A 24,611-nucleotide genomic window follows, 5' to 3' on the forward strand; every position below is an offset into this window, starting at 1 on the left:
GAGTTTTTTAGGGTGAAATTAAAAAAAATACATATTTAATTAAAAAATAACCCAAAGAAAAAAACGGAATCAATTCGGGTTAATCTGTCAAACCTGCGATTCAAGTCATGAGATTATGATAATCTCATAAAAAAAATTGAAAAAAAAAATTAAAAAAATGAAACCCAATAAAAAAAAGACCCAAAAAATTAATAAGGTCAACTTGGGCAACCTGTCAAACCCGTGACCTGGGTCATGACATTGGGATAACCTTATAAAAAAACAAATTAAATTAAAAAAAGACCCAAAAAATTAATAAGGTCAACTTAGGTAATCTACCAAACCCACGACCTGAGTTATAACATCATGATAACCTCATAGAAAGAAAAAGAAATATGAAATTTAATTTCCAACTAACTCATTGTTAAAGGATAAAATCAAAAGGAAAATCAATTAAAAAAAAAGTCCAAAAAAATAATCCGAGTCTACCCGAGTTAACCTGTTAAAACTGCGACTTGAGTTATGAGATCAAGATAAATTCATAGAAAGCAATAAAAAAAATCGATCTTCTAATTGATCTAATATTGAAAGTTGAAATCGAGAAAAATAAATAAATCCATGAGACTAGTATATAACTCAACAAAAAGAAAATCAAAAAATATTATGAAACACAATTCTCAGTAAAACCTAATATTAAAGGATAAAATTAAAGGAAAAGGAAAAATTAGGTTGGTCAATGGTGAAATTAAAAAAAAAATTATACAAAACATTATTCTAATGAATAGTACTTGTGAGTGTAGCTGATTTGATTTAGCCACACTTTTTAGTGTGTTTTTAATAATTTTCTTAAATTTGTAGCTAACAAGCGTTTTAACAATTTTTTTTTTTTTAAAATTGAAACTATAAATATTATATAATGAAACATGGTAGTCTCTTATGTTTTTGAAAAAAAAATATAAGTAATATTATTATCAATCACATAATAGCATCCAAAAATAAGGATTTTGAGAGCATATGTTGAAATCCCCTACATTTCCATAGAGAAATTAAATCTTAAACCAAAAAAAGGATACATATTATCAACCAGAAACTACAAATAGTCTCTCTATTGTTTCCTACCATGCTTGATCTCCATTTATTTTGCCGTTTCAAATCTGATCCAAGCAAGTAAACAGTGAGCCTTCCTTTCTGGACTTGCGCATGCTAAGCAAGGCCTTAAACAGGCGTTGGCTCTTGGCAGAATATTGTTGATCACTATCCTTTGCCTTGTCTCTTTCCGAATACATGGACAATGAAACAGATCTCCGAGGCTCCGATGGATACTGAGATATAAGGAATTGAGTGATTTACATCAGTTTCAGAATTAATTCAGGTTTAAGCAGCAACCTTTTTAACAAGTTTCAAGTCATGACTATTCATTGTCTGGGATTTTTTGACAGCCTAATCTCAAATGTCATTCCATGTTCTTTGTAATAGTTGCGCTTACCCTTCGTAGTGCATTAGCATAATTAGGAGATATTGGTCTCTTAAGAAGAGATCCAGAACGTATGATCGGAGAGCGTTGCGGAGAGGATGATCTTTTCTCTGATTAAAAGGAGAGACAGAATTATGTTATAGCACACTGATCAATCTGCAGCGTGTACTGCAAATTTTCCTCTAGATAAGACGAATGTGAAGAAGAATTCATTTGCACAAACCAGGTTTGTTGTTGGTTGAAGTCCTTGTGAATGTAAATGTTCCCTGTCCCGAGTAGAATTGTGGAGAACGTAATTCAGAATGCCTCTCTCTGCATTAAAGTTATACATTGAAGTCCTCGGTCATGATGAAACAGGCATGGTAAGATGGTCATAGTAATGGCATACATGGCATAGGGATTACCTGAAGAAAGAGGAAGGGGTTCCTTCGATTGACGCTTGAACAGCTTGGCATAACAGTGACATCAAGAAACAATTAATGAGTTTGAAAGAGGTTTTTTGGATCATAAAAATTTGGTATTTGATTGATTTGCTATAAGCACATTGTGAACCATCAGGAGCGGGAGTATCATACCATTTTTAAACTCAAGCAAGTTGTGTTCAGTGCTAAGATTTCTACTATCATGATCTGGTTTAGCATGGCTAAATGAATCCATGGTCTCCTCGTCGACTGAACAGCGAGTTCCAGTGTCAGAAGAATCTTTGGCATATTGGAAATGTAGAGAAAAATGCTGAAGGAAAATAGGAGAGATCAAAATATTTACCTGGAAAAATGTACCGCTTGTAGTGGTAGGGAGTTTTTATTACCAGTGATTGTTGAGAAAGGCCACCTTGGTTGATATATTTTTGGCATGCTTCCAGTCTCTAGGGCATGGCACAGGAAAAGGTATATAGTATATATTGAAGTCTTGGACAGTCTGGCATGGTTTAAATTCATGTGTAGACAAGTGACATGTTCAAGGAAAGCAAAATAATATCATAATAAATGATTTCACGAGCATGTTGTGATAATGTTTCAGCACTGTCCCATAAAAACCTGAAATTGAATCTCACTTGTATAGAAGAATGTATGATGAAGGTTAAGGGGAGGCCGGAAGGGAACAATACCTGTTCGGAGCAAGAGAATCGAAGCTCCATTCCTGAAACTTCATCAATCTTTTGATCTAAAAATCTGTCAACTTTGTATGCTACAGAACCCAAGTGGTCAACAGTATTGATCAAAGCTTTGATGGCGTAATCTTTCAAGTTCTCCACCACTCTGCGCTTAGACAAAGCCGGTGGCCGGGGACGACCATTAGCATACTATGTCACATTCATGGCATTTATAATGGATTTGAAAATTGACTCACATTTGTTTCTGGTCTTCTTTGTTGTAAGCTAATTCAAAATAATCTGCTGCTGAGTATAGCTGCTTCCTAAGGTTCTTCAAGTCCTAATCAAACAAAACAACTATCTTTACTAAAACTAAAGTAATCATTTCTACAATTATCACTGAATTTCTAGCAACCATTGGAGTCTTCATGCAACCTGGAGACTAATGGAAGAATTTTACAAGAGTGTGTGTACCTTGAGAGCATCAGAAAAGAGCAAGCTCTGCTGCATCAGAAGTTCCTCATGAATGGAAGGTTCTCGAGGACCATTTACTGAAGAGGATGAGGTCTTACTATCCATGACAATGAAACCTGGCTCTTTTTAGCTGCCAATTAATCAAAACCACATCAACATTTAAGACCCACCAACTCTAATTACTTCATGAAAACGCCACCTCCACAGCACCACATGCCCCCGACTCTTAAACAAGTGTGCAAAATATAGTTACGAGGATAGACATTAAAAGTGCATAAAATATTTCCAACTAATGACTCTATGGCACTCAAATGGAAACAGGATGACCAAAGAGAAACCAATAAGAATCTGAGATTAAAGAATATCCTGAAATCTGGGCAACCAAAATTCTTAATCAACTCAACATACAACATGGTACCATATAGCTTGGTTGAGTTGAGGACTGTAATTCTGAAACTAAACCAATATGAGCTAAAGATTCAGAACTTTGTTTTCTACTACTCTCTTTTCCCCCCTTTCGAGCTTGCAAACCTTTCATCAGAGAGCATGTGGACTATAGAGATTATAAGATCAGAAAACTTCAGAGAAAATATATTTCAAAGACGTGAAATTGTATAGAGACCAAAAAACTCTGCATATTGATCTTTCCAGTTAAATATTGATCCCTATGCTCCCCAAAAAGGAAACCAATAACACTATTCCAGGCAACACTCGTACTTCAGCAGGTATAATCACATAGTTAAGTTTGAGAAAAAAAACACAGAACACGAGATTTTTCGAAAGTTTATTGAAGAGTGTACCAGAAATGACATAAAAATGACAGGCTAGGAGAGACGTAAACCATGAGAGAAGGAGACAGAGAGCCAACCTAGTGTTCCTTGTTCTTAATTTAATTTAGAACTGGAAATGCAATCCCAAACCCAAGTTGCATTCGAAGTCACTATTCCTTGTAGATATCCAAATACTGTAAAACACTGAAAACGAAGTAAAGGGTCTTCATTTATCTAACATACAATAAAGTATCTTGACTTGGTTCAACTAAAAACAAAAGATGATAGTGAAGTTATGGTTTAGAAGATAATACATAACCGTACCTTCATGGGAGAGAGAGGAAGAGGAAGAGAAAGAGAGCAATTATTATTGAAAGGAGACAGAAATCTTTGCAAGGAAAGAAAGGAGGCAAGAGAATCTCACGAGTTTGTTATTGTAGTTAAGAGATGAACTTGTTACTTTTACCAACAGTTTGGAAACAGAACTGATTTCTTTTCTCTGCTGTTAGCTAGGAAGGCCTTTTTATTAGCGGGAATCGGCCACATGTCAGTTATATGCTGGTTTCATCGTCTACCGACTTATGTAGCGCTTTAGAAGATTATTTTTTTGAAATGTTTTTTTTTAATATATTAAAAAATTATTTTAAAAAAAAATTATTTTCATATCTGTATATTAAAATAATTCAAAATAAAAAAATTCAAAATTTTTCAAAACTTCATTTACTTACTTACTGGTGCCAAACATCCTCCTAGAACACACGTCAACCTAAAGTAAATGACAAAAAAAAAAAAAAAAATCAATCCATGCTCAAAGATGCAAGTTTATATCACTTGATGATTTTTATTTTTCTCACGAGTAGATAGGTCAATGACACCTTACCAAGGGGATCATAATCATAGATGGAGTTGGTATCAATGCTCATGACTTTGAGGTATAGAGTTATGTTTCAAGAACAACCCATTTGAGGCTGATAAATGAACCCCAACCATTTAAAAATAAATAAAAATAGGGAAATTAACATGCGCACCGACACACCATGCAAAGACAGGGGAGATTTAGGTAGAAAACATGGAACAAACAAAGCAACAGTAGTACTAGCAATGTCAGTGATTTCTTTTTCCTGAAGCTGTAGTATTTCTTACGTTGCTGTCGTTTTCGTTAAAAGCAACATAATCTTTCTACTTTTTTGTTGCCGGATTACGCATGCATTAAAGATTTAGCTCCACTAACAATGATACACATCCTATTTGGTGAGTGGAGGAGGGACTATTTTTCAATCAATTTAACTTCTTATTTAATTTTATGGCAAGGTTATACCTTGGGCTCCGCTTTTGAGAAATTCCTTCTTGCAATCTTCCCTTAAGATTCGACCCCAAAATGATATTAATATTAGTTGTAAAACCAATTTAGATGAGTTTAGATAATATAGTAGTTGAGGACAAACTATCTGAGGTTTCCCTAACAAAGATGCCTTTATAGTGGGCTCATTTGGAAAAAAAAAAAGAAAAAAAAAAAAAGAGGAGCTCTGTAAAGATAATTTTCCAAAGCAGCATGAAACATGTCAAATTGTGAAATTAAAAGTAAAATGCACTGGAGCATTACAAATCAAAGAGAGAAATGCTGATAATGTAGGCCGCCGAGTGACCAAATTGAACCGCAAAAGATGGCAATTGAAATTTGTATCCTCAAATGAAACAGTTCCAAGTTGGAAGTTTTGTGTCTGAAGACAGCTATCTATCTTTTACACAATCCGCTCCAACTCTCTAGCATAACTCAATGTCTGGTTGATGAGATGTAGAGATGGTATCTCTTTGCAGGGAGCAGATTCGTTTGCCTTCTGGAAAACTACAGAGCCATTCTTTATCTCCCACTCAAGATGCCCCTGCATTAAGTAACAGAACATGTCATGTTTATGTTAATCGTGAAACTAAATCTGAAAATGTCCAGAACTTGTCCATGCTTGATCTAAACTCCACCAAAGGAGTTGGGAAACAATCTGAACAACTTACTTCAGTTTGTCAAGTATCCCAAATCATGGGTCAAGCAGCCCCCTCCCCTAGAAACTGTTTCTTAACTGTGGAAGCTTGTAGCGTCACTGGGGGAGCTAAACCCAGGACTAGTTACAAGCTCTGAAGCAGTGCCACAGGCATTTCTTATCCAAGTTTATATAATTTCTAATCAATGGAAAATATGAATTGCTCAAATTCCAAAAACTCAAACGTAAAAGAAAATCAACACAGAACAATGCAAACATATTCCAGTACCTCCTTGATGTATTCCAAAAGTTCATCATCAGAAGAGAAGAGCAACATTTGCCGGGCATCACTTATTGAAAGATAGTCATATGCCTTCTCACTGCATCCAGCTATTTCATCCCTGGGGGTGATGCAGTAGAAATTAACTAATAAGAAGACAAGAGGAAAATGCAAACTGTGAACTATATCCATTCATATAGGATGATAGGGAGAACTGTAGCTTCCAACCAGGAATTCTAAAGACAGATTTCAAAGTATAGTAGCAAGATGAGTTTTAAGTCTACAACGATGTGGTTAAAATGAAAAAAAAAATCCCCTACATTCAAACTTCGAACTATGTGTCCTAAAAAACCAATGAGCCAGAGTGCAAAACTCTAGCATGGAAATTTACAAAAGATGGATTACATGCTCTATTTAACCACAACACTATTAGATAAATCAAACTGAAAAAAGGACTGTGGCAAAAACTTAACAGCAATGGATCTCATTATTAGAAAAACTACATCAAATGTTTGAGATGTCACTTCAAAAGAGGTACAACAAATCAAAACCATCATTAAAACTTCAAGCAAAGGAACAAGTTTACAAAAGAAACGATGGCTTTCATTTAGAGCAATGGATGGAACACGTATATAAACCTTGAAAACAAAGAGTTTGACAACACCTAAAAAGATATTAATTAAGCCCAAGTGTAGTCTAGACTAGAATGAACCATTTTGACCAAAACAATGATGACCATATGCTCTCTGAACGGACAATTCCATCTATCCTAAATTCCTACCCTTTAGGGTGCGGTGGTGAATATTACCCATAAGAAAATATAACTTCAAGGAATGAATTTTCAATGACTAATCAATGGTCACTTGACTGTTATTATGGAGTATGGAGAAATTACCTTACAGTCTTTGCCAAGAGATCCATAAAATAATCAAAAGTCTTGTATGGCACATTCTGTTTTGCAGATAACACACGATTGTAAGCCCCTTCCATGAAGGACTGCTCCAACTCCACGGCATGCTTGATGCAAGGATTCTCCAAAGCAGCAGGGGAGAGCAATTCCAATTCAGTATGGAATTCAGCAATTCTGTTTTGGACTAAGAGTCTCAAGAGGTTGAGACCCAAGATCATATACTCCTGAGGAGATGGGGCAAGACGGCCACTGCTCCATCAAAAAAGAAATCATGAACATCAAGCTCTAATAATATACAACTCAACACTGGCTAATGAAGAGAATAAAACAGCAAATTCTTCCTCATCCGGAATACATGTGTTCTTCACTTTAATGATTCCTTTAGTTAAGAACTTAGTATTGTCCAATACATAAAAACCAGAAATCAGTTATAGAGAGGCCAGAAATTTAAAAGAACCAAATGCACAACTATAAAACAAGCCATTTTTTATTTTCTATTCTGAAAGGGGAAAGTCACACACACAAAACGGCACTCAATTGAGTTCACAATTACAACAAAGCCTTTGAAACAAAACTCGAGTAGTTTGAAGTTCCATTCCTTGATATGCACTAGGATGTGCAAACCAACAAGTTGAGAACAGAACTAATTATCCATCCTGTCACGGTAAGAATATTTGTAAGTGATGCCCTACATGCAACTTTAGTCCACACTGCCAACACTCAAATAGATTACTCAAGTTGTTGAAACTATGAAATGGTGAATATATCAGATCAGACTCGGTATGAAATTCAAGTCAGCATTCTAGCGAAGTACGGGAACATAATTGTAGAAGCATGCAGTTTATACTAAAAACACTTACCCAAATACAAAACTAAACATGCATGACTCAAGTTGTTGAAACTATGAAATGGTGAATATATCAGATCAGACTCGGTATGAAATTCAAGTCAGCATTCTAGCGAAGTACGGAAACATAATTGTAGAAGCATGCAGTTTATACTAAAAACACTTACCCAAATACAAAACTAAACATGCATGACTCAAGTTGAAACTATGAAATGGTGAATATATCAGATCGGACTCGGTATGAAATTCAAGTCAGCATTCTAGCGAAGTACGGAAACATAATTGTAGAAGCATGCAGTTTATACTAAAAACACTTATCCAAATACAAAACTAAGCATGCATGATAATTCCTCGAAAACCAAAACCAATCAAAAAATTACCCGGCATCAGTATAATAAGGCTTCAACTGAAAGAAATCCCTTTCAAACGCATCCTGATCCCCAATCTTCACACTCAAAAGAACAGCATGCTCATAAATATCCCCTGAAAAAACATTCTCATACATAAATAAATAAATAAAATACCATGCGTCAGAAACAATCTTATAACCTATAATCTAAAATCATGAAACCCTAAGTCCTACATTATGACCCTAAGATCCTCAAAACATAACAAAAAGAGCCACGATTTTACTTGCTATAATCAATTCTTGAACAGAATGAGGCGTGTTTTCAAACAACGGCGGCAAGCTTCGAAATCCTATCAACAAAACCTGCAAAATAAAATATTAATTGCAATTAACGCTGATTATTAATCAAGTCAACCGTAATTAAATCATTATATAAAAAAAACAGAAATGAATTAAGCTGAAAATGAGTTCAAATAGATAGGGTTTTCAAGTGTGAGGATTTGTCTACCTTGAGCTGAGAAAGCAGATTCGTTGAAGTATTGAAATCGTCTCTAGTACATGCCGCTTTGAATCGCTCGAATAGCTGCGATACTTCTGTTAGCTTTGGATCCATCCCTCTCTCTCTCTCTCGCTCGCTAGCTCTCCCTGGTTTTAGTTTTTAAGCTCGAGTTCCCTGGCTTTTACCGGAAGAAAAGAATTTTTTCTTTTTTAGTTATTTTACAGGGGTTTAAAAAGCGTTTGGTTCGGGTGATAACTTGTTAACCCGATTCAGTCTAGCCCAGCCCATAACGGGCTGTTATGAGCTGGGCTACAATGATAGAAACAACCGAAATATTCAATCCATCGTCAAATGTATATGAAGGGAAAGAATTTACCTTCTTTCCTTCAAATCCAAGAACGCATCGAAACAGATGCAAAAATAACTATATAAAAAAATAATTAATTAATTAAGTTGAAAAATATAATTTATATTATTTTTTTAATTATTTAATTTATATTATTTTTTTAATATTTAATATATTTATTTAGATTTATTTATAAGAACATAAATTCTATTTTTTATTAAATAATCACGTTTGATTTTTAAATAACTTAATATATTTTTTATAATACTAATTAAAATTATATTTTTTAATATTTTGAATATATGATTATTTTAAACTGGAATTTAAAGTGAAACTTAGGGACATAAATTAAATTATATTTCAAAATCTAATAATTAATAGTTAAGATACATACATATGGATCTTAAAATAAAAACTACTAAAACACAGTTTTACCTAACATTATATTATTTTGAACGTTTTTTTATCTTAAACACTTTTTTAATTATATATGATGTGAATATAAATTAACAATACAAATTTTATAAATATATTTTTTTTGTTATAAATCTTAATTTTTTTAGTATTACCCATGCTTGTTTAAAGAGTAAAAAAAAATAACGTAAAACAATAACATAAAGTATCTTGTAAAATATTAACTAAGGATTCAATTTAATAATTTTATAAATTTTAATATAATTTAATTATTTTTAAACTTAATACTTCATGTTTTATTAGCATATTAAAAAAAATATTTTTAATAAAAATTAAAGTACAATATAATTTAAAATTTATTAGAATGTTTTATTAAATTATAATTTTTATGTTAATGAAATAATAATAAAAAAAAGGACTTATGGCTTTTTTTAGGAATTAATAGTTTTGATTTTAAGAATTTAACCAATTCAAACAATCAGGCCCATAAGTGCTATTCTAAAATGCGCCATGTGCGTACAGCGCACCCTCCTTATCTATTATCCCTTTTTCTGCCTTTCACTGACCCAGAAGCAGTAGCTGAAAAAATGGCATCGTCTTCTACTTCTTCTTCGCCTACATCAAATTTAGTTTCATCCCCATTTTACCCTTCATCATTCTCCAAATCCCCATCATTGCCCCTCCTCTCATTCTCTCAAACCCTCAAGCCTTTCCCTAACACCTCAAAACTGGTCTACAGAGCACACAGCAACCCAACAACAGCAGTCAAGGCCCAAACTGTAGACTTCGCGGGCTCGTTTTATGAAGGCGGGATCGGGTCTGACGATGAACCGGGTTCTCCAATTGGGTCGGGTACTATGACTGCTGTCGAGGAGAAGGAGACGCCTCCCTGCCCACCCGGGCTTCGACAGTATGAGACTATGGCTGTTTTGAGACCCGACATGTCGGAGGATGAAAGACTCGCTCTTACACAGAAGTACGAGGAGGTAAAAACAAGCATGTTTAATATTTTTTTTCTTTCTTTTCAATGTAGTCCTTGAAGTATGAAACTTTACAATGTTTTGTTTGTTGTTAATCCTACAGCGTTCTAAAAATGCTGGGGTTCTTTTAATTTTAATAATTAGTTTTCGAGTAATTATGGCAAGTAAATTTTAAATATTGTTAAATAGGTACCTGTGTTGTTAAACGTTGAGTGTGCTCAAGAAACTGAGGAGGACTAATAGGGTAGTGATTGGGGCCAAATGACATTCTTTAACCGTCACTGATGGATAGAAATGCTTTTAGTTGAATTGCGATTCTTGTTGACAAATGACCAAGATTCTAAGCCCAATTGCTTCGAGTTGAAATGTATCTGGCCAGACGATTATGATTTTTCCTTGTATCTGTTACTTTGATTTAGTGAACTAGCAGATGCTTCAGCTTGATGGTATTGCATGCCAATTTGTTTCAATGCCCTGCTGATTATGATTTTGTGTTAGAAAGATCTTGCAATAGATGGCCTGAATTTTTCAGTACTTATGCGCAGTTGACATTTACGTCCAGCCCTGATATCTGGATGGTCTGGGCTATGCACCTTATAAGCAAGATCACGTCAATAAAGTCATGCATGTTACGAGATGTGCATTCAATATAAATTGATTATAGCATTGCATTTTGTGTAGATATTTACTTTAGGAGCTAAGCAAGGGAACTATTTAGGCAAGTATGCTAGTTTGTAACTTAAAATTAAAGCAGTGTCAAGTAGCATAATGGTTAATTATACACTTCCTCTGCACATCTTCTTCATCGTTCTTGCTGATGGTGATCATCTTGCAGTTGCTTGTTGCTGGTGGTGGCATGTATGTAGAGGTATTCAACAGAGGGGTCGTTCCACTAGCTTACAGCATCAAGAAAAAAAACAAAGCTGGGGAGTCTAACACTTATTTGGATGGTATTTACCTTCTCTTTACCTACTTCACAAAACCTGAGTCCATTGGAATTCTTGAGCAAACTCTGAACACAGATGATGATGTTATCCGATCATCCAGTTTCAAAGTGAGAAAGAGAAAGTATTAGTGCTGGTCAGTTTCAATCTTTTGTGCAGTACGATGGAGGAACATGGTTAGGAGAGAATGAGTTATAGCGGCAATGTAATCTTGTTTGTTATAATCTTGATTCTAATGATTGAAATTTATTTTGTTTAAGTATATCCACAATGACAAGATTAGAAATCATGCGGGTGCTATGAATGTGGACTGCGGGTGCTAGGAATGTGGACTTGCCTCAACAGTGCAAGTAGTATTGTATTGTATGGGAATTTAACAACTCATGAAGGCCATGTTTATCCTAGCTTTGATTGCGAGCAGAAATATCCAGCCCCTCTTGTCCGACTCTGTTTGGGAATGTGAAACTGTAATTTGTTTTATGTTTTTAAATAGTTTTGATGTGTTGATTTTAAAAATAATTTTAAAAATAAAAAAATATTATTTTGATGACTTTGAAAGCAATTGTTACAGTATTTTTAAACATCTTTTAATGTTCAATGGTGCTGAACTCTATACTTTTTTAGGTGTGTTTGAAAATGTGTTAAATGTTATTTTTTTTAATGTATTTTATTTGAAAATAGTAAAATAATATTTTTTTTAATTTTTAAAATTTATTTTTAATATCAAAACAATAAAAAGATTGTAAAAACATTAAAAAAAAATCGAAATAAAAAAAATAAAATTTAATAATAAAAAAAGGCTTAACCTCAACGTCATCAACTTCAGGACATTAACCGTCCCCACGTTAGTTCAGTTCTTTATAATGCATTGAAGAGAGCTGGACTCTACCCGCTCAAAACCCAAAACTCAAAACCCAGAGTTTTGATTTGCTTACAAAAAGAAGCAGCCTCGATATGTGATAGACATACTGGTTGACTGTTCTGGGCTCCAGTCTCCTTTTTTGTTCCAAAATTGAAGTACTATAAGATATATCAGCATCGGTGATCCTTCCTTGGAGAGCACTAATGTTAAACTACTCTCATATGGCAGTAGTTGAAGCACAAAAGTTCTCTGGTGGCGGCCTCTCCCAATCATATACAAGTAACTAACAAAGAAAATAGTGCTAGGATAGGATTCAGTCGTCACTTGAATAATTTTTTGGGCGAACTTTTCCACTTCTACAAGAGATTCTGTAGCTGCCATTTGCCTATATAAATGGATTACTAGGAATAATTGTGTCAAATTGTACGATCAGAAATATTTTTATATGTAGAGAATCTGATGTAGTGGTGCAGTTCGAGATCTTATCTGATACCCACTTTGTGTGAGAGAGAACTGTCTTCATGATCCACCAACAACAGTGCGATTTTCTCAATTAAAGTTTGGAGCAGCATGCCCACGTTGAACTGTATACTGGGAAAGGAGGACACCTTCCACTAAGTAGGATCATAAAATAAACGTGAAATACATTAAAATAATAATTCACATATGAGAAAAACATCTAAAGTAAGATATTTATATTTAACCAGCTGGATCAACCACCTGAAAGAAGTATTCATCTTTTACCAAAGGAAATACGTATCTGGACAAAAAAATCTTAACAGAAAAATCTTTTTCGGAGGGTTTGATGATGTCTTAACAAATAAAAAGCAACTGCAAGGTTAGGTTAACATCTACAACAACAAATCGTCATGTCAAGTGGGAGGCATACAGGCCTGATTATACTAGTGTGCTGGTGGTCTCCTAAATTTAGCCGTATGGGAGGAACGTGAAGCTGAGTCAAACAAACCCACCTCGCAAACCCGATTATGTTTTTTTCTATTTATTTGAAGGTTGTTAGGCCAGTGACCTGCCAACCATGAATCAGGCTCTGCCTTGACATCTTAGGAAACACCCTTCTGAATGTCTTCCTTAAGCAAGATTTGCAATAAAACACCAACTGCCACGGCCATCTTTTGCAAGTACTCTTTCTTGTGGGGTGGTTAGTGATAGCCTTAGCTAACCAAACCAAACAAATTTACTAAACCAATCATTTTTACCTTCTCTTTGTCAATTCAGCAATTGAGGTCGGCATTCTTATAGTCTAGGCATTTTAGAACTCATAATAGTGTTTTGGGTCCATGCCTGAAGAATGAAGACAAACCAGTCTTTAGTGCTAAGTGTGAGGACCCATGTTTTAGTGGGACATGGGGCTTGTCCCATCATTGAAAAAGTGAGAATATGTCTACCATCATCTAAATTTGATCTCAAAAGCTCTAATTTGCTGGCTTCTATTTCTTTTCTCTTTTTTAAAAAAGGTTGCTTTATTAATGTATCCTTTTCCCAATCTCATACCAATCCTTAACTACCTTAGCCTCTCTCCATAAATACATTCGGCAAGGCATTTGTAACTCTTCTATGCAACCTCTTCAACTCTGAGTACTGGTCATTTGTTTCCACATCCAGTCCTTTTTGAATCTTTGGAGACTGATGGGCATCCCTCAAGCTCCAGCCCCTCCCCATCTTTACCCTCAACAACTTCAACTTAAACTTTACCAGGCTTTCATATTTTCAATTCCTATTCTCTTCTCTATCATTCTTTTTCTGTTGTTTTACTTGTTCTACCTCAAGAGAAGGGCTTCCTCAATTTCATCTCCTCCACATATAATTCCAGGAAGTTCCAATCAAGCGACTTTATACCACGCCTCCTCTGTAAGACCTCTCTCCATTTCTCTCTCGCATGCACCAAATGCATGCAAAAGAGCATTTCTTTCTTTTATGTTGTGCTTTCGAGATCGAGTTGTATACTACTATGGTATCATGGTTTGCTGTTCTGCACTTCAGCCATCATCTTAATATTTTTCTAATTCTTTTTCTTGTTTCCAATGATTATATCTTTAGATTTGTCAGATTGGTCTGAAGGAAGAGTTTAAAGACAAGCTACCAATTGTCTTATTTGATGAAGAATTAATGACAAAGGATTCTCAGTAAGTTTGTCACACTACTCAATTTCCATTTAAGATTAAGACAACTTTGATGGAAATGTGCTACATATGTTCGTGTGATGTGGGCTAGTTTCTATCACATATGTTCGTGTGATGTGGGCTAGTTTCTATCCTGCCCTACAACATATGCTCAAGTTAGTGGTATATTGCAGTAATGATCATATGGCTGACAAGGCCAATTCACTGAAAAAATGGAAGATTGAAATTGACCTGCAATAAAGTTTCTCTAAACTGTAAACATGAAGAAAAAAGGCTTTAGATAAGGCCACACTATTTAGTATTTACATCTCCATAAAGTCATGCAGAATTATCTTGTAAAACAGTAATCCCTATGAACCATCCTTTATAGGCTAGGCAGCAGCAGTGTCTCTTAATGTTGTTTAATAAGATTACGGTGAACAAGTAAAATCTGTGTGAAAATAGACATGAATGGAGGTGGAAAAGCATGTATGAAATAATGTTGCAAACAGTACTCCTGCTCGCTTTTGAGATTCTAAAAAGCTAATCACTAAAGCTATTGAAAAAGATAAGAAAATATGTAATGTTATGCCATGTACAAGAGTTTTTAGCTATTGGAGCCTAACGACTTTTCTTTGAGTTCTTATTCGCTTATAGGTCTAGTTTTAGTGCTATCTTTTCAGTCCTTTTTGGGTTCCCTGGCTTCTATTATTTTGATGTAAATTGCACAATTCTATCAAACTTTTACCCGACTCTGAAATTGAAGACTCTGATTAGATATTCTCTTTAGCTAAAGAATGGCTAGCAAATATTTAGACCAGACCCTCTGTAATAATTAATAAGCCTTAACCAAGAAAAATGCCATGGTATCGAGTTCCAAAATTTTATCAAAAATATCAGAATTTCAGCTGATGCTTCTTGTCTATACTTTGTAAGTTGAGACCACTAAAACTGTTAAGTTTCTGTCCTATTTCATATGCACCAAAGAATCTTTAGTTACATCCACTACTTTCTGGAAAGCAAAGTGGCAAACCATGGCTGGAAGTTTGTACAAAGTATAGTTTTGATGGCAACAGAAAAACAGGGAACATGATATTAGGAATGGCATCTATCTAGAATATTTAAAAAGAAAAGGCGAAGGCTTCCTTTCAGCTGACCCTGATGGAATTTTGAAACATTTTGGTTGCAGATGCTGTGTTTGCTTGGGCGAATTCGAGATCGAAGAGGAAGTTCTCCAAATCCCATCATGCAAGCATGTGTTTCACATCGACTGCATACATCATTGGCTACACTCGAACTCAACTTGTCCACTTTGTAGATGTTATGTCATTTTCCCCACCACCAAATTTTGTACCAGTCCGCTACAATCTAGTGGACCTATGATACTGCCGCAATCTAGCGCAAACTCTCACCATCCTCAGAACATGACATCAGAACCGCAGCAACAAGAAGATGTTGGTGCTGGATCAACAGAACAGTTTGTGATACCTATGGAAGGAACAGCAAGTGTGACAACACAATTGAGGGACTCTTCCGGCTTGCCTGAGTTGTCTATTTCCATGGAGAGTGGAAGGGGTTCTACAAATGGAGAATCTGTCATTCTTCATATTCGAACACACAGTCCAAGAAGAGAAAATTTGCCTCCACATGAAGTTGAAATAAGTAGATAGGCAAAAGCTCTCAAGGCGGACACCAAATGGCAAACACACGTGTGAACTCCCGCGTGCCTATAAGCATGCGCTTTCTTTCAGCTAGCTGCGTAATTGTGTTTCGAAAATTTCTTGGAAGGGGTTGGATAGAAGGCCGGTCACTAGCTGGTAGCGTCAGCGAATCACTGATAAGGTAAAGTCAGCCTTGTAGCGAAATCCGAATTTAGCTCCTCTCATGTCAGTAAATGAAGAAATTACAAGAAAAGCATGCTAAGATGAGCATTTTTGCCCCGAAAATATGGTTAAATCTTGTGGTAGCATCATCTTGATCTTCTTCTTTTAAAACCAAGTGTTTATTAGAGCACAATGCATTGCAGATAAAACAAGACCAAAGCACACTTTACCGGAGCATAATTAGTAAAAGTGTAGACTCATTGAGGAATGTTAATACAGAACTCAGAATTTTCGTACTTGAAAATGGAAGAAGCTGCTACACAAAAGGACAATGCCACAATTGTTGAAATAATTTTAGTCTTGGCAGGTAACTTTCCTTTATCATTCCTCAAAATCATTTTAGTCCATATTCTCCAAACGTAATTGCCCACCTCACTAGCCATCCAGACATGTCCTGTTTATGAAGAATCTATCATAAAAATTGATCTATTAACACTATAATTTGATGAGCTTGGAAGTATAGCTTTAGCTTTCTACTAGCATATACCAGAGCTAAGACCATTTTCTCCACTCTCAAGTACCTTGATCTATATTTTGAAGAGTTTTACTAGAATAGTAGATTGAATGTAGTACACCTTTTTCTTCTCCAATCAACACCGCAATAATTGTCTGATCAGAAACTCTAGATAAATAAACAAACTTTCACTTTCTCATGGTAATGATAAGATTTTAAAAGAAAAAAATACACTTCGAGCTTTTTAAAAGATTTTTAACATTTTGGTGTTCGTTTAAATTTAGTGATATTCTTTGAAGTCTTGAAAAATGGTAAACTTCATTCCTAGTCTTAGGTATGAATTTGTTGAGAACAGCTAGTCTGTAAGATGTTCGACCTCCTTAACCTTCTAATTGAGTAAATGGGATAAAATGCATACATTGAGTAACCGGGGCCTGCAAGAGGCCCCATAGCCCTGGAGCCGAAGGTTAATGGGCTGCATTTTAAGAAGGCCACCTCAAGAACACCAACAGTCCACCGTTTTTGCTGAACCAACAAGGAAACGGGTGCATCCCCCAGGATTGCAAAATATGGACCTCCAACCCTCAGAATGTAACCGCGATCCAGTAAAATAGTCTTCAACCAAGGATCCATATCTATATCCTATCTGAAAGTTTCAGAATGAAACGCAGTTAATGTCAATGGCTATCTGTCTAGCATGGAAAACTTTAAAATTTGGGACGTTTATTATACTTGCCTTGTAACCCCAATTTGTTTGCTTCTCATAATTGCAACCTGATGGATGGTGTGCCAGTGCTAAAATATCCGAGGACCGTATGGACTTGTCTACAACATGGTTTGGGTTTAATTCAGGAATTGCCGGTGACTCAAATTTCGATGGGCCTCCACAGAATACTTGGCGAGAAAAAGAAGCTCCCGGTTCCTAGATAAGAGGGACCTACTAATCCATCAAAAAAACAGATGTCATTTTTGTTGATTCTTTGAAAACGTTGAGGAAATTGAACGAACCCATCTTTGGGCCGGATTTTAGGACCCGAATAGTAAGATAGTGCCCGAAGAGGCGTTGCCGGGACATTGGTCAAGATCATCGGTGCATTGGTCATGGCAGCCGATACTCGAAGCTTCAAAATACAAGCAAAATTACGTGCCAAGGAAAAAACAATCACAATGAACAATGCGTGGTTCAAGTTCAACAACATAATGGGGTAGCTTTCTTACCAGGACGTTTTGGGCACCTGCTTCGAAGTGGTGGTTTGAGGCCTTGCTTTTCTCTCTGGAGACATATGCAAGGCTGGGCATAAAACGGCCGGTGACATCTTTATCCATGCCATTTTCTTACAAAACCTGCTCGTGATTAATGCCACAATATTAGTGTGTAGTACAGCTAGTCTACTTCATGTGCCATTTTTAATAAACAAACAAGAGTCTCGAACCCGAGCGTCCTTGCCTCTCTTAATTCATGGCCCCATGATCGGGTCCTTCACCAGTTCACCTAACTTTCTTCTCTTAAAAAATATTGTTGAAGCTGTAATTAAGGTAAAATTTTGAGTCATGTAAAGAAAGAAGACTGATAGGAACAAGACTCGACTGATAAGGAAAAAAATAGAAAATCTTAAAAATTGGAACATAACAATAGAGTTTAAATGTAAGTATAATGTACCTTAACAGTCTCAATCTCAGAGGAGGAAGTGTGATTTGATTGAAAATATGCCTTGAGGCATCTCTCTACTATGCTGTTCCTTCTGCAAAATGGTAGCCAATAAATGACTAGCGAACTTAGCAGCCTCCATGAGAGCAAAAAGAGTCAATGCTGCTGAGCCTCCATCATCCGACACATAGGATAATCATAGGCCAAAACTGACAAGGCTGTGTTGACTACACTCACTGGTTGCTCCTTGCATGGATCTGCAGTGCACATAAATACATCCAAAGCTGGATAATCACTTCTTTCAATGACCTTTCCAAGGTTTCCCGGGAATTCTTCAAGGTAGATTGAACAAATTCACCAATCGTGCACCGAGCTATCGAAATATTTTTATTTAAAAATATATTAAAATAATATTTTTTTAATTTTATTTTTTATATTAACATATTAAAATAAATTAAAAATATCAAAAAAATAATTTAAAGTAAAAATAAATAAATAAATTTAATTTTTAAAAAAAATTTAAAACACAAAAACAAACGAGCTCTTATACCGACATCTACCTCTAATTCTTATTCTGAACTATTTTTGTTGCTGCTAAGATTAAATTGAAGTATTGGTATTCACGACAATTATTATTATTTATTATTGTTCTATTTTTTTTAAGGTGCTGTTACTATTATTATTTTACATTTCCACTCCATCATTTTATATTAACATTAAAAAAAAAAAACCAAAAGAGAAGGGTGCTTACCCTGCCTGTCTTTAGAGAACACTATTCAGTTGAATAGTGTTTTTTTTCTAATCTAGATTTTTTTTAATTTTGATTTTAATATTAGGTTTATTATGGATTGAATTTCATAGTTTTTTTTATTTATTTTTTATGAGGTTATCTCATACTTATAACCTGAACCGCAGGTTTGATGGGTTGCCCTAAGTTTTCTTTTTCTTTTTAAAACATCAAAAACAAATCCAGGTCATAGAGAATTACTTGATATTGTTCTTAAGCTGGATAAACCTTGAAACCTACCAACTCGTCTCATTTCCAAGACCAAGTTTAAATTTAAATCGTGTTGGAGTTGCCCCAAAGTTATCTAGTTGACTTGATAAATCTAAAAACAACCCGAAACAACCAGTAAAAAATATGGTTTGACTTTTAAAATAAAATCAAGATATGCTTTTTATTTTGAATATTAAAACGAAAACATATTAGATCGACTCGGATTTCACGGCTTAAGTTGTCAAACCCACAACCTAGGTCATAGACTCCACTGGGTTTATTAACTTTATTTTATAAAATATTTGTTGACTTAATTATACAATAACATAAATAGAAGCTCATAAAATCGAGAATAAATCTAATATCAGGACGTTTGTTTGAAATTATGACAAACTCATAGAAAGTAAACCGAAACAAATCATAAAAACTAATTCAAAATCAATCACATGTTAAATGATGAAATTAAAAAAAACAATAAAAAAGTCAATACACATGCATTGTTGAATGATGAAAATAGAAAAAAAAAAAAAAAAAGACCTCCTTCACTACTCATTCAAAAAAAGATGAGTCATGGTACCCAGTTTTTTTAGTTTGTAGTACAACAAGATAATAATAAATATGTATCTTAATTAATCTATAATTTTAAATTCTAAAATAATTATTCTTTTATATTCCCTTAAAAATAATAGCAATGAGAAAAATACTATATAAAAAAACTATATTTCAAGAATTTTACTCTACCTTCAATTAGTTTGAATTTTGCATTTTACAATAAATAGTTTCTTAAATAATATATCTTGGAATATCTAACTTACAAAATAGAGATTATTATCTAAACTTACGGAACTTTTTAGTTTTTAACTAGGTCTGGATCGCGCGACATCGTGGGGCCAGATATTTTTTTGCGTTAAATGATATTCACGTGCTGCAACCAGGTTTTAAGAAAGGAATAAAAATCCACAACTCGGGTTATAGACCTAACTGGATCAAATAAGTTGGTTTTATTTTAACTAGACGATACAAAAATAAGCAACAACAATAGATGGACTATGTTTTTTATAATAAAAAAAAAAGTGATCACAATAATCTTGGATAAAAAAAATATTTTTCCAGCAAAGGATAAATGATATAGCTCAATTCTCAACCCGTTAAATATGAAAGGATGAAATGAGACATAAAAAGAACCTAAAAACATCAACCCCGGTGAACCCGAGTTAACATGACAAACCTCTAACTCCAATAATTAGGATCGAGCAAAACCGGGTTATTCCATCAAATCTGTGATCCAGGTCATGAGATTGGGATAGCCTAATAGAGAAAATATGAAGACAAACACAAAACCTATTTTTTTAAAAAAAAATATCAATTCACGTTAACTTTTCAAACTTATGACCCGGGTCATTAGATCATAAGCATCATATGAAAAAATTACAAAACTCAATCTCTAACAAATCAAACGCTTAAGGGTGAAATCGAGAAAAAAACAATTATACAAAAGGATCTAAAATAAAAAAAATACAATTAAACTAATGAGGGTGAAAATTGAAATAAAAAATAAATTAGAGGGCAACTACAAATTTTCAATTAGAGGATTAAATTGAAAAGAAAAATAACTTTAATAAAGGAAAATAAATAAATAAAATGAGGATCAAATTGGAAAAAAATAATACATTGTAAATTGGATTGAAGGGTGAAATTGAAAACCAATAAAACGTTTACAAAAGGACCAAATAAAAAAATAAAAAATCAAAAGAATAAGGACCAAATTGAAAAAAAATGATATATGTCAAATTGGAATTGATTGACAAAATTGAAAACAAATAAAACTTTTACAAAGAACCAAGAATAAAAATAAAAAATCAAAAGAATAGGACGAGTTGAAATATCAACAACAAAAAGAATCAACATGTAATTTTGAGGGAGAAGAGAAAAAAAAAAGGAGAAAGTTCACTAATGATAAATCACTCCATTGTCGCCAACACGCACCGCATCAGGAGAAATAGAATGCGACGGTGCTTCCAACAACATGATGAAAGGGTTTTTTTGTCAAAGTGTGCTGACGCCTCCCACACACTTGTGTGTATTTGTTGCACGCGCTAGAAGCCAAAATCTTAGTATTTTCATTTTAAATAATAATTTAACATTGATAAGAGACCAAAATGCACTTGATGAAAGTGGTAATAAAAAATCAAGCGTGAAAATACTAAAAGGCCCTTGGATACAGGGTTTAATTTTTTTTATTATAAGGGTGAATTTGTCACTTTAATGTATTAAAAAAAAGACATTACTATCCCTATTTGTCAGTTTATAAATTTTTACTTAGAGGCAATTAGGTTCTTTTACTATACTTTAAAAAAAATACAAAAAACACATATACCCTTTAACAATCCTTTAATCACTATTAGGATATTCAAAAAGACTTAAATACACCCAAGACCAAGACATTTCTTCTTCTTTTTTGGATGGACAAAAAGGTAACTATACTGTTACAGTAAACAAGGTGTCTTCCATGTTTTTCGAAAAAACAATTGACTTTTGTTAATATTGATTTTTAATAGCTAAATGATTACATCACACAGCAATACTAAATCATTAGTGATAATTTATGATCTTTGATATCCAAGAAAATTAGAGTCATGATTCATTCAATGACCTGTTCATAAAATTGATAAAAAAAAAATTGCAATATTTACCATCTCTTTGTAAGAAAAGTAAATTTAAGTGACTTATATATATTTTTTAAAAAATAATAAATATTTAGGTCCGTGGCAGATAAAATAAATTCGAAAGAGCACTAACAACGGCTACATTATACAACTTTTTATCTCCTTTACATGGGGTGGGGTCTACTCAAAGACAGGAATTTGGATTTGGAGGATCTTTGAGTCCAAATGTTGATATCTGGATTTGCGGTGTTAAATTGTTGGCCAGTCTTTGAAGCTATGATTTGGATAAAGGAAAGTTGCCCCACAAAACTGCTATTACAACATTTAAAAGAAAAGGACATCAGCCAGAAGGCAATACCGGTAGTGTTTTTATAAATCAAAAGAAAATCAAGATTTAGTTTTGTTCTAATACATTAGATTAACATGCTAAACTCGTAATCTGATATATAAAATAAAAATATTTTATAAAAAAAAATAAAAATATAATTTTAATATTAAAAAATAAAATTGAAAAGACATAAATTTTAAAAAGAACCATAAAAAACTTGGATTAACTTTTAAAACTTCCAGATTTTAAGATTGAGATTCCCTCGTAAAAAACAAATGAAATCAAATGTAAAGAATTGAAATCAAATATAAAATAAAATAAATAACAATTAAAAAATAAAAATTAAATTTAATATAAAAAAATAAATGAAATCAAATGTAAAGGATTGAATTGAAAAATATATTCAAATAAAAAAATAATTCAAAACAAAATAAATAATAATTAAATTTTACAGATTAAAATATCAAAGAAAAATAAAATTAAAAAAATAAATATTTTTTTTATAATTATATAAAAAAATTTAATAAAAAAAAACATGATAATATAGCCGTCCACTCAGTCACTTATCCAATTCCTTCCACAGCATTCTAGACTCATCACTGCTTGACATCCAAGCTATCTCCTGTTCTTGCATATGCTCAACTATTAAACAGAGTCATCAAATGCTAAATAGACCACAATTGACAACTGCCTGCCGACACCACTTATTACCACACATCTTTTCAGTAAAATTTGTGATTTAAGTGGGCATGGTGGGGCAGGATATACTTCCCTTCCTGAAGAAATTAGAAGGGGGTGACAAAACGTGTACTTTCTGGTAAAAAAATACGGATAAATTTGCCAATTATCATTAAAAAAAATAATTAATAATAAAGCAAAAAAAAATTTAATACTTGTGTGTTTTTTACGGTATTAATTATATTTTTTTATTGATAATAAATATAATAAAATTAAAAATGAGCTCGCAGTTCATAATCACGATATCAATTAAACTTTATGATTATTTAATTGATTATTTCATATAGTTTTGATTAACAATGAGAAATAAAGGTAAACAGTGAAATTTTAAAATTTTAATTAGTATAAATTGGACAAATATATATATAGAAATTATACCCATACACGATATAGGCTATTGTCCCCATCAAAATCTAACAAAAAAAAATATTTTTTTATGAGATTTATTATTTATTTTGTTAATCTGAAATTTAATTTAATTAATAATTCTGAAGAGTTAAAATTTTACAAATTTAAAAGGCATGCTTAGGCCATCATAAGAAGAAAAAGAGTAGTTTTTGCGAGCACTTCATTATAATAATCAAAATGTGTGCTTGAGAAAGATTCTTATCCCCAACTATTTTGATATGTTAGGTTAACTGTACACAAATGAAATGTTCGATAGTGGGCATTAGCACTTGTCCTTTCTTCGTTTTTTAAAAGTTTACCAGACAATTAAAACTTTTTAAAAAAAAATCCATAGAAGGATCCCTCTCTGAAATATTCTTACTTTGTCTCTTCTTGGTCTCATGTGTTGGTGTCCATGGACTCTGTACACAAAAAGAGAGAGGGATGGTAAGGGATTCTTGTTCCCATCTTACAGCAATCTTCTTCAGACTTTTCTCATGTCTGTCATTTTGTTCAGGCAGACAGCTATTCTCTCTTTGCCATGGAGGATGACAAAAGACACGCACACGAAATATCTTTCTAACAAGTAAGCCATATCTAATAGCAATGCTGGGCTGCTGCCTGGCTTGCAGTTGCAGGTGATCTGAGAAAGCTATATATGATTAGAGCTGTGGGCTAGACTCCAGAGACACAGGTCCCAAAACCCAGCTGCTGTTCTTTGTGTTTTGATGCTAAAATCGGTGCCTCTTGTTGTCTAGCTGATTCTATTAAAAAGAACATTTGGTCCCATGTCTTAAAGTGGATGGTGGTGGGTGATCATGCTCTGAGTTCTGTCTAAATGTCGGTTTTTTTTATATGCATTCTTTATCTTGAAAAAAATATATTTGAAAATATATTAAAACGATATTTTTTATTTTTTATTTTTTATTTTTAAAATTTTATTTTTAACAAATTACTTTTTTAAAAAAAGGCATTCACCGTACCAGCCAACAGCTCAAAAGCGAATTGAATACAAGATAGACAGACGCCATGAATGCCATTTGAAAGGCGCAAATACACTCAGTAAGATTTGTGGCGAAGATAGAGGCTCTAGATTACTATCATTACGTTGACAATTCACCATTTCTCCCTAAAACACACTTTTAATTTAATATTTAACCTCCTCTTAGAAGAATAAAAGTGTAGTGTACTAG

At 33.6% G+C, this 24,611-nt stretch overlaps 5 protein-coding genes across 9 annotated transcripts; 2 read left to right on the plus strand and 3 right to left on the minus strand.

Annotated features, from left to right (window-relative positions):
• Window positions 1-913: 913 nt before the first annotated feature.
• LOC7467063 (protein ABIL2) lies at window positions 914-4,327 on the minus strand. 4 transcript variants are annotated; one of them, XM_024608106.2, is made up of 11 exons: window positions 4,215-4,327; window positions 3,889-3,994; window positions 3,021-3,150; window positions 2,804-2,886; window positions 2,562-2,712; window positions 2,219-2,318; window positions 2,029-2,124; window positions 1,858-1,900; window positions 1,677-1,765; window positions 1,466-1,563; window positions 914-1,301 (listed from the first exon to the last, which is right to left on the minus strand). In XM_024608106.2, exons 3-11 carry the CDS (start codon window positions 3,123-3,125, stop codon window positions 1,128-1,130), a joined length of 939 nt encoding a protein of 312 aa, XP_024463874.1. In that variant the 5' UTR covers window positions 3,126-3,150; window positions 3,889-3,994; window positions 4,215-4,327; the 3' UTR covers window positions 914-1,127. The 4 variants fall into 4 exon arrangements, with proteins under 4 accessions (XP_024463874.1, XP_006368791.1, XP_024463870.1 ...); XM_006368729.3 differs by having other exon boundaries at window positions 3,821-3,994; window positions 4,115-4,302; XM_024608102.2 differs by having other exon boundaries at window positions 3,889-3,984; window positions 4,115-4,301.
• A 988-nt stretch (window positions 4,328-5,315) lies between these two features.
• LOC7467064 (26S proteasome non-ATPase regulatory subunit 8 homolog A) lies at window positions 5,316-8,851 on the minus strand. Its single transcript, XM_002299416.4, has 6 exons — window positions 8,661-8,851; window positions 8,437-8,515; window positions 8,184-8,286; window positions 6,942-7,205; window positions 6,056-6,167; window positions 5,316-5,673 (listed from the first exon to the last, which is right to left on the minus strand). The coding sequence occupies exons 1-6, from the start codon at window positions 8,763-8,765 to the stop codon at window positions 5,533-5,535; spliced, it is 804 nt and encodes a 267-aa protein (XP_002299452.1). The 5' UTR covers window positions 8,766-8,851; the 3' UTR covers window positions 5,316-5,532.
• A 1,051-nt stretch (window positions 8,852-9,902) lies between these two features.
• Window positions 9,903-11,739, plus strand: LOC7467065 (30S ribosomal protein S6 alpha, chloroplastic). The gene is made up of 2 exons (XM_002297929.4): window positions 9,903-10,397; window positions 11,227-11,739. The coding sequence occupies exons 1-2, from the start codon at window positions 9,915-9,917 to the stop codon at window positions 11,464-11,466; spliced, it is 723 nt and encodes a 240-aa protein (XP_002297965.4). The 5' UTR covers window positions 9,903-9,914; the 3' UTR covers window positions 11,467-11,739.
• A 1,935-nt stretch (window positions 11,740-13,674) lies between these two features.
• Window positions 13,675-16,444, plus strand: LOC7477840 (probable E3 ubiquitin-protein ligase RHA4A). Of its 2 annotated transcripts, XR_002982273.2 has the most exons (4): window positions 13,675-14,066; window positions 14,256-14,341; window positions 15,507-16,159; window positions 16,344-16,444. XR_002982273.2 is itself a non-coding variant. In XM_024602761.2 (3 exons), the coding sequence occupies exons 1-3, from the start codon at window positions 13,845-13,847 to the stop codon at window positions 15,985-15,987; spliced, it is 789 nt and encodes a 262-aa protein (XP_024458529.2). In that variant the 5' UTR covers window positions 13,675-13,844; the 3' UTR covers window positions 15,988-16,444. The 2 variants fall into 2 exon arrangements, 1 of the variants encoding a protein (XP_024458529.2); XM_024602761.2 differs by having other exon boundaries at window positions 15,507-16,444.
• On the minus strand, window positions 16,398-17,980 carry LOC18094457 (cellulose synthase-like protein G3). The gene is made up of 6 exons (XM_052448131.1): window positions 17,873-17,980; window positions 17,659-17,775; window positions 17,391-17,576; window positions 17,073-17,296; window positions 16,722-16,822; window positions 16,398-16,594 (listed from the first exon to the last, which is right to left on the minus strand). Exons 1-6 carry the CDS (start codon window positions 17,978-17,980, stop codon window positions 16,398-16,400), a joined length of 933 nt encoding a protein of 310 aa, XP_052304091.1.
• Window positions 17,981-24,611: the final 6,631 nt, after the last annotated feature.

This window comes from Populus trichocarpa, chromosome 1 (genome assembly GCF_000002775.5).
Source record: "Populus trichocarpa isolate Nisqually-1 chromosome 1, P.trichocarpa_v4.1, whole genome shotgun sequence".
In the NCBI taxonomy this organism is placed as follows: Eukaryota; Viridiplantae; Streptophyta; class Magnoliopsida; order Malpighiales; family Salicaceae; genus Populus; species Populus trichocarpa.